This window comes from Manihot esculenta, chromosome 3, assembly GCF_001659605.2.
Source record: "Manihot esculenta cultivar AM560-2 chromosome 3, M.esculenta_v8, whole genome shotgun sequence".
In the NCBI taxonomy this organism is placed as follows: Eukaryota; Viridiplantae; Streptophyta; class Magnoliopsida; order Malpighiales; family Euphorbiaceae; genus Manihot; species Manihot esculenta.
Genome location: NC_035163.2, coordinates 28,631,901 through 28,642,262, shown reverse-complemented (window position 1 = coordinate 28,642,262; position 10,362 = coordinate 28,631,901). Strand labels below are relative to the sequence as shown.

Sequence of the window (10,362 nt, the reverse complement as noted above, 5' to 3'; positions counted from 1 at the left end):
TTTTTTTTTTATTTTATACAAAATTTTTGTCATTTAATTTATAGCAACAATATAAAAAAAAAAACAAAAACGATTTATTGTCTTCTCTATTTACGAGAATTTTTGTAATTTAAAAGACAAATTTTTTAAAATATTTTCATCATTTTCATTTTTTTATACGAATTATATTAAAAAATTTATAATTTAAATGTGTATTTTATTTATTTGTTGGATTTAAATTTTATTAAAATCAAACTTTTAGATATTTAAATTATTATTTATGAATAAATAATAGGTTTTTGGTTTGAAAAAGTGATTGAAAACACACTAATTATATATAATGTTATATTCAATTGTTGTTTATATCATATTTACACCAGTTTTCTTTGGAGAATAATTATCATATAACAAGAATATGAGGAATTAATTAATTAATATGATTTTTTTATATGAAATTAAGTCTATAAAAGTGAAATTACATCTTTAGCACTCCTTTGGAATTAAGTATTTTAATTACTTTTCCAATTTTATTATTGTTTATTATTATTTATCTCCATTTGTTTTTAGAAATATTTAATTTCTTTTTTTAAATTATCCATCTCAGTTTAAAGTTCTTGTATATAGATTAAAAAACCAATTAAATCACCTAAATTATGATAAAATAAGAGAAAAAGGAAATGATAATTAATAAGATAGCTTCTTTTTAAAAAAATAAAATTAATTATGATGTATAATAAAAAAAATTAATTAATTAATGTTTTCAAATAACAGACAATTTTTAAATAAAACAATTTATTATAAATAACAAATAAAATTGGACAAGGAGGCTAGCTGATTTGGGGTTTATTATTAAAATAATGTAAATTAAAAAATATTTTACAAAACTTATTGTGATTTTAAAATAATTTATAAAATTAATATTATCTTAATAAAATATCACTTAAAAAAATAATTTTTTCATCATTTAAAAATTTTAAAAACCGCTACTAAAAATAGGATTTTCAAAATTGATTTGATTTGATGTGATATAATACTTTTAAAAATATTTTTAAAAATAATAAAATAATATTTTTAGAAGCAATCTGTCACTCTAAATTAAATTTTAAAATATTTTTTTTAATGATATTTTTAAAAGTGTTTAAAAAATATTTTTTTAGTGATTTTTTTTAAAATAATACTAGTTTTGTAGGTTGTTTTAAAATTATATTAAATTTATAAAAATATAATTTTTTAAAAATATTTTTAATAAAAGTTTATATTTATTTAATATTATTTAATTTTAAAATTATATAAATTGAAGTATTTTAGAAATTGAAATTAAAGAATAAAATTATTAGAATTAATTAAATAAAATATTATAAATAAAATTTAATAAGGATTTAATTATTTTTTTAAATAAAAGATAAAAATTAAAATATTTCAATAATAATAAATGAAAATTGACTAATTATAAAGAAATTCAAGCGTAAATTTTTATAAATATAAAGATTAATTTATTAATTATATTATTAATTTATTAATTATATTAAAATTCAAAAATTTAAGTATAATTTATTTATTTAAAAAAAGATAATAAGCACAATTTTATACGTTTTTTAACGGTAAAAATAATGAAAAAATTTTAATTTACACGAATTTATTAGTATTTAATTTTAAAATTTGAAAATCAGTGTAATTTATTCAAATTATTATTATAAACTTAACAAATTATGATTCATTTATAATTTGAATGACTTTTAGTTTAAAAATTATAAGAAACTAAATCATGAGTCACCTTGTAAATATCTAAACAAATGATCTCTTGAATTTTAATTTAAAATATATTAATTTTTAATAATAAATTAAATTTAATCATTCGTAATTTAAAAGTGTTTCTTAATTAATTTGTTTATACTTATTTTATTTAATATAATAAAAAAATTTTGAATTAGCACTTATTTGTTCAGATATATCATTTTAATAATATTAAATTTTCAAATAGTTCAATGGATTAAATATATATTTCATTTTCAATTTTGCTTGTTAATACTTCTTATTATTGCTACTAAGCCCTAATATAAAGGGTAAAAAGGGAAAAAAAAATAGTGAGAGAGCATACAAGCATGCACTGCCATGATTCAAATATTTATGAGACTTTCTTTATGTAAATTTGTTTGTAAAAGTAATTAAAAAAATCTAATAATTATTAATAAAAAATTAGTATGAAAATGAACTTTAATCTTGGATATGTAATTTAAAAAAAAGAAATATAATTTATTAGGCAATATTTTTCAATATTTTTATTTAATTATGTTTTTATTAATTTAAAATTTCATTAATTTCAACATCAATTATTTTTATTAATAATAAATATTTATCAATCACAAAACGGTCGAATCTTCAACACTCAATTCCTATTAAACCTATAAAAAAAAATTAGGTCAGAATTTCATGATAATTTAACATACCAATTTATTTTTCTAGGCGCAATCTAAGTCTCAAGTTAACAAATTTAGTCATGGTCAAAGCCAAGAAATCAAAATTCAATCTAATACGATTAGAGTCTAATAAATCAAAATCCAACTTACTCGATTTGATGGGCCATTAGGATTATAAATACCTATGCATCCAAGACCAAGTCCATACAGGCGCTGAATGAAATTAAATAATCGTCTAACAATACAGAAAAGGAACGATCATACATGACACGTCACTCTAAAACAAAAGGGAGGATACAGAAAAAATAAGGGTAAACCAAAGGGACTAATTAAACTGACTCGCACTTACAAAATAGAAATATTAAATTATCAAGTTTATTGTTTTTTAATGTTTATTATGATATCCTTAATATAACACAATAGAAAAAGGGCTTTCTTTCTTTAAGAAAATAATTGATACCTTGCATCATTATTTTATAAACATTGTAAAATTATTTACTTATAAAAATAATTTTAGTTTTATGAATTTTAATATTTTATCTTAAATTTTTAATGCAAAATAATATTTTATTTTTAATATAATGATTATATTAATAAATTTAATAATATTTCAAAATAAAAATAAAATATTTTATGAGTAAATATAGTAAAAAGTAGTAAATTAATAGTAATTAATAAAATTATTGAATTTTAGAAATAAGGTATAATAAAGTACAAACATTGTGGAGTAAATTTGAATTTTTTGTTTAAAGCAAATAAATCATACTTTATTTAATATATTAAATATTTTATAAATCATATATTAAGTAACTTTATTTTTTTAAAAAAAATATCCTACTTATAATTTTAAATCAAAATTACTATGAAGTTGAACTTTAAATGTTCATGTTGAAATCAGGAATATGGATATGTAATTAAAAAAAAAAAAACTTCCTTAAATAATAACTGATTAGGCAATATTTCTAAATATGGAAACCAAATGAAATATTTTTGAAATGTAATGCAGGAAAGGAAATATCACTAATTTTTTATTTTTCACTTGAATATATATATATATACTATTTTTTATTTATGTAATTCCTAACCTAGTGTTGAATGTGCTGCCTATATAAAGACATTCTTACAAAATTTAAATATTTAAATATTAAATAAATTAATTTATTGTTTGTATTTAAATATAATTTTGATTAATTTAAAAAAAATTAAATATGAGAATTTAGATATTATGTCAAATATAATATTTTGTTACTTTTAAATATAATAGTTGGACCTGTTTATTATTTTTAAAATTCAAAATAGTCAATTTATATCTTGATTGTTGTGAATTAGTCGATCGGAGCGGATGTAATATTTTTTGCTTTAAATTTATTTAAATTTTAATATTGAGATTTAATATTTATTGTGAAATATACGTAAAGATTGGCATGTTGTTTAATAATATATAAGAAGAGATATTATTCCACATTAATAAAAAGTAATAAAGGAATTATAATTATTTATTTGAATTATGATATAAAATATTAATGAGAAAATAATCGTTATTATTAGTTGCTTCTTAATTAGATATCAACATAGTGCTTATATAAAGACATGTTTGTATGCTTAGAAATTTATTTATTTAGATTGAAGAGAGTAGAGAAAAAGAAAATGTGTAGAGAGAAAACTATATTGTGCATGATGAGTGTAGTATTGATGTTATGTGGAAATCTGAATGGAGTAATTGGAAAATCAAAATGTTGTGCAGAGCATTATGAGCTTGGAAGTTGCAAGGCCGGCGTTGATGATAATCCCGAAAATGATGGTAAGTGTTGGGTATTCTGCGTTGCTGATTGCACTAACGGAGGTATTTGCAAGAACAATCACTGCCATTGCAAATGTTGAAGTTCAGCTTCAATAAGTGTCAAAATAAGAAAGAGGCAACTATGAATTTGTCTCTATTTTCATGTTTTAATGCAAATAAATTACATCATTCAATGGAAATTTTGTTTTTTTATATGGCTGTTTTTCTATTTAATTGGTCTCTTAATCGTTGAATATTTCCTTTACTAAATTTTGATATGTATAAAAAATAAAAATAAATCATATATATATAATTTACTAAACTTTGTACTAAATTTTGATATGTATAAAGAAATAAAAATAAAAATAAATCATATACATATTATTATTTTAATGTTAGTATGATACAAAAATATTAGTAAATTTAATTTAAATAATATTATTTTTCATATTTTCTTTAATATCCACATCTATCTTAAAAATTTTAAATTGATTTATATTATTAATATTTAAATTCAACTTAAATTTAATTTAAAATTAATTTAAACTAATCGAATTTATTCAAATCTAATTATTATTATTCAAATAAAATTTAAATTTATTAAATTTCATTTATTTTAATTAATAATTTATATAAATAAATACTTTTTATTTATAAATTTGATATTTTTAAAAAATATTTAAATTTAAATTTAATTTAATTCACAATATTTAAATAATAAACCCCTGATTTGGAGATGAAGGAGAGACTGTAATAAAGAAAAAAGAAATAAAATAAAGGAAAGAAAAGGGCGGAAAAGGCCGGAAATGAGGGGGCGTGAAGGCACCGACCAATCAAATATGTAATAAAACCACCATTTACTCTATTTCACGCGCTGTTGCCATTGGGAATATAAGAATGTAGTGAACCAGATTAGGTTAATTAATTTTTTTTAATGTGAATAAAACGAGATTGATTTATTTTACAATTTTACTATAGAAATTATAGGTTTAATACATATTATTAATAATTTACAAAGGTTAAATCATTTATTTTTAATTATTAATTTAAAACTTTATATAATGAATTTCAAAATAGTATCATTTCGGAAGTCATTTTCAAATTTATATTTAATATAAATTTATAATTCTAAATGTGAAGTTAAAATATATCTCTTTTGAAAATAAATGCTCTCTTATTTATAAATATATTTTTTCATCTCTCACAAATTTAATTTAATAATAAATATATCTAAGTAAATTTAAAAGATTTCAGATTTTAATCTTTCAATTTTTAATTTTTATTTTAAAAAAAATTTTCAGTTTTAAATTAGTTATTTATTTGTTAGCTTTTTTAATGTGTTTTTTATTTAATTTTATTAAAGAAGTAAACTAATTAATTTTAATAATTATTTAATAACATAAATTATTTAATATTCAATAAAGTATGACGAGTGAATTGTAGTTTTTTGAATTTTTTTCATATAATTGGGAGACTAATTATAAATTTTTAGATTAAATAATAAATTTTAAAAAAAAATTAAAACTTTTTTGAGAATTTAAAATATAAAATTATAATAAAATTCATTTTTAATTTTTTTATTACATTTAAAAATTAAAATTAATGAATATATTAATTAGTAGAGATTAATTATTATTATTTTTATTATTATTATTTTTTGCATATGAACGTGAAGTTCCTTTTGTGATAACGTACTAATGTAGCGCGTGGAGAAGGCAGGTAGATCCTAAATTTTCTGACAACATAAAGCGTCAAGCTGTCTCGGACTAGGAACGAAATTAAGAAAACGTAAATTGGTCCCCCGGTGAGCCGCGCGGCTTGTCGGATGACGTGGCGATAAATGGCAGAAAGGAGTCACGTGATTTGAGCACCCCACCTTGTCGGCTTGTCCGGCTGTCGTTGCTATAGGACAACCATTTTACCTTGCCTAATCCCTAATCCTAATCTTTGGATTTGTATCCTAATCTTCATTATATTCCATCTTACATCTTAATTAACCCCAACAACGCTCATAATCCCTCGTCTGCTCCCATTGATATAATACTATTATCTATTAGAATTATTCTCCTTCTGTTTTATAATTTTTATTTATTTATTTTAATTAATTTAAAACTATTATCTATTTTCTCTTTTTAAATTATAAAATATATAAATTAATTATTACAAATTTATTTAATTATTTTATTTTTAAAAAAATTTTCAAAATATTTTTTTAATATTTTTAAAATAATACAATTAAAAATTAATAAAAAAATAATATTTTTTAATATGTATGAAAACCGGACAAAATTATAGAATGAAAAGAGTTTAAGGAGAATTGAACTTAAAATTTTTTAATTTTATTTTAATGCACTTGTAAGAAGACTAAATTTTTTATTTTTTTTATTTATAATTTTTATTCATTTTATTTTTTTATATATATTTAAAAATATAATTTTATTTATTAACTTTTCGATATATCATTATTATAAAAATATATTTAAAACAATAATTCTAATTTATAGCTTTAAATACATTAAAAATTTTATTAAATATTAAAAAGATATTTTAAATTTTTTTTTAGAAATGAAATAAAATAAATATGATTATAATAATCAATTTATATATTATTATAATATAAAAAAGTGAATAATAATTTTAAAAAAATAAAAATTATAAAACAATAACAATATTTGTGTATTGTAATTTACAAAATAACAAAATTTAATTTAAATATGAATATATATTTTTATAATTATTATTTGTACATCTTTTAATGAGTATGGACTTACAAAATAATATATTGTGATTAAGAATTTAATTTTTATATACTTACATATAATGGACATTAGCATGTGTTTATTTATCCCATAATTTATTTATAAATAAAAATTTTATAAAAATAAAAACACATTTAATATTATTTTAGCTCCCTCTAAAAATAAAAGCAGTTGCCCTACTCTTCTATGGATAGCAACGGAATAGAGTCCCTTTCTGTTCCAACTCCATACACTTTCCCACTACATGCTTTATATTCTCCCTTACTCATATATAGCCCAAAATCAAATTATTTTATTATAATTCTCATATTAATAATCTTAGTAGTAAAAAATGAACTAAAAAAATAAAAAGATGAATAAAAATTAAGGTTGATTGCAGTGGGTGGGATGGAATGTAATGATGATAATAATAAAAAAAATGTAAAAGAAAGTGAATAAATGGTAATATTTTGATGGGGGAGGCCCACTCTCCACTGAGAATGCATCTCTTTAGGTCTGAACTTTCTAAAACAAGGTTTTGTTCTGTTTGTCCATAAAATAGAAGACACCACATACCAACAAAGCAACTTCCTATGTTAATATTATGCTTTTGCTTGTAAAAAGACTCCACCTTTACACTTTAACCTATGCTTTATTTGCCAAAGTTACCACACACCTTAGCCTCAACTAATTGCTTTTTATATTCTTTAATTAACTCACTCACCTCATACTTATCATCTCTGTTTTTTTATCCTTTTTCTTTTTGTTGTTAACTGAGCAAGAAAGTGGAGATTAAGGGTAATGTTCTCCCTGTTAATTCCTTACCCACTAAGCCTCTGACTTTTTGGAGGATTAAGTTCTCTTTAGACAATAATAATGTCGTGCATAAGATAATCTACGAGTGTTAAAAAGATCTTTCAGGTTTTTTTTAAGTCAAATACTATGGATTCCACAAGAGTTAAATGAGGAGTTGAAATTGCACATGATGAGAATGTGGATTCAGAGCAGCCTTTCTTGAGGTGGGAAAGAAAAATACTTAGAAAACATGCTCCTTGAAACCGAATGTCAACAATTTTTTTTTTCTTCACTTGTTTTGCATTATTCATATGTTCTGTAGCAACAGAGAAAATCAGATTCTAAATAGACATGATGATCACGTTCAGAAAATTTGACAGTGTGTTGTGGACCTGTGGTGGTGAGAGTGCTTGGCGCACTACCAGACACATGGGTCCCATCATCATCACTTCCTCCGCCACATTCTTCTCTCAACCTACTCTCCCTCTCCTTTTTCTCCTCTCCTAAGCTTACACTTTCTCTGCCTTCAACACCCAAAAAATTTCTCTCTGCAAACGTTTTCTTTAAACCTTTCTTGAACATTGAACATACCAACTGCGGCTCTTTCTTGTTTGGAGATGGAAGGTGGTCTTGGTTTACTTGGTGTAAGTGGTGGTGCTGGTGGTGGTTCTTCTGGGTCCTCAACAAACGAGTCTACTGTGTCAAAGGTGGAGGTGGTAGATGCTGAGGCTAGTTCTTACCCAGTAGAGGCTGAGCTAGAGTTGGGTCTGGGTTTAAGTATTGGCGGTGGCGGTGGAGGGAAGGGCAAGGCAAGTGCATGGGGTGAGTGTGGGAGAATCCTGACAGCCAAGGATTTCCCTTCTCTGGTCACTCAGCCTCATAGAGGTCATAATAATAATAATAATGCTACAGTATCTGCTCGTGTTGCTGTTTCTGGGACTAAAAGAGCTGCTGAGCCTGTTTCCCAAGAGGGTGGATCCCCTACTTCTGTCAGGTTAGTGAAACTGAAAAATTCTTCTTTCTTTTGTTTCTATTCATCGCTCTGTTTGGTTGATAAGAAAAGTCAGGAGAAAATTTAAAATTTGATCTTTTTATGTATTCTTATGTGTTTTGATATAGTAAGCCAACTGGTTATACAAAATCTATGCAATATGCTATATATCCTGTTTTATTGTTTTTTATCCTGTTTTCAATTCAATCTATTTGCCATTTTTTATTCTATTTATCTGGATTTTTTTTTTGTTAAATAATTGTAATTTGTCTCTGTCATTTCATAGTTTATATCCTACCGATTCCAATAATTTCTTATAGTAAATTGCTTTGTGGGAGCAGTCAGGTTGTGGGGTGGCCTCCTATAAGGGCTTATAGGATTAACAGCTTGGTGAACCAAGCAAAAGCTTCAAGATCTGAAGAAGACAAGTCAGTCAATGAAAAAGATAAATCTAATGATTCTTTCAAGAAGAAAATTTGCAATAGTAATAAGACCAATGCTACTGGTAATGAGAAAGGGAACCTTGGATTTGTCAAAGTGAATATGGATGGGGTTCCAATTGGAAGAAAGGTAGATTTGAATGCTCATGCTTCATATGAGACACTTGCACAAACCCTGGAAGAAATGTTTTTCAGGTCCACTCCAGCCATCAGTTCAATGGGTAAGTGTAAATTTGTAATACTAGAACAACCAAATCTGTTATCAATTGCCAGTTTTGGTGGGGGTTTGAATTTTTCACCACTCTGATATCTACTTGTGTTTATGGAATCAGGCGGCGGAGAGAAGCAGCAAGCAATGAATCCCTCTAAGCTTTTGGATGGCACATCTGAGTTTGTACTCACTTATGAAGATAAAGAGGGAGATTGGATGCTCGTCGGAGATGTTCCTTGGCGGTATGATGACCTTTTTCCCCCTTTAACGTCAAGTTTTTTGCTAGATTGTAGAATCGAAAGAAGGAAAAGGGCTTGGAGCCCCTGAGGCAATATGCATTTTTCAATTGAAATTGTGATGTGAAAGTCAATTTAACCCTTCAATTGTATCTGCTAAGGTTGCACACTGATGAGTACAATTCATGCATCATGGCTCATTGTTTGCTTTTCATCATTTTCAGGATGTTCCTTGGCTCTGTTAAAAGGCTCCGAATCATGAGAACTTCTGAAGCTAATGGGCTTGGTATGTAAATGCCAATCAACATCCAAGCCATTGATTGCTAGTCCTCCAATAGTTTGTTGCTTCTTCAGACTTTAAGACTAATGTATCATTGAATTGCAGCTCCAAGATTCCAAGAAAGGAATGAAAGACAAAGAAGCAAGCCGATTTAGGATCACCTCTGCCCAAAATCTTACAAACTCCAGAAAGATGAAACTCATAGTTTGAAAAACAAAGACAGAGTAGAGAAAGTTGATGAATCAGAACATGCCACTGAGATTGCATTTTCACTACTTTTTTAATGTTTTTTTTTCCTCTTTTCGCTCGGCCATTATCTGGTTCTGGAGAGTTTTGTTTATTTTGATAGGTTATAATTCATTTTTAGTTTCTTCTCTTATACAGTGCAGCCACACAGGCTTTTGCACACTTGACTGCTGCTTTCTCATACTGTAAATATGGGAGTTCTTGATATTTAGAGTGGAGTTTGCTGCAATCTAGTGGTCTCAGTTTTAA

The 10,362-nt window shown here is 24.2% G+C and overlaps 1 protein-coding gene across 1 annotated transcript; it reads left to right on the top strand.

Annotated features, from left to right (window-relative positions):
* The first annotated feature begins 7,913 nt into the window (after positions 1–7,913).
* On the top strand, positions 7,914–10,362 carry LOC110611161 (auxin-responsive protein IAA13). The gene is made up of 5 exons (XM_021751312.2): positions 7,914–8,703; positions 9,042–9,361; positions 9,473–9,593; positions 9,812–9,873; positions 9,973–10,362. The coding sequence occupies exons 1-5, from the start codon at positions 8,327–8,329 to the stop codon at positions 10,020–10,022; spliced, it is 930 nt and encodes a 309-aa protein (XP_021607004.1). The 5' UTR covers positions 7,914–8,326; the 3' UTR covers positions 10,023–10,362.

What these genes read in the sequence shown, in the direction of transcription:
- LOC110611161 (XM_021751312.2), top strand. Translation starts at nt 8,327, where the DNA reads ATGGAAGGTGGTCTTGGTTTACTTGGTGTAAGTGGTGGTGCTGGTGGT. An exon ending in TCCAGCCATCAGTTCAATGG is followed by an intron (nt 9,362 to 9,472) that starts GTAAGTGTAAAT and finishes TTATGGAATCAG; the next exon opens with GCGGCGGAGAGAAGCAGCAA. An exon ending in GTCGGAGATGTTCCTTGGCG is followed by an intron (nt 9,594 to 9,811) that starts GTATGATGACCT and finishes CATCATTTTCAG; the next exon opens with GATGTTCCTTGGCTCTGTTA.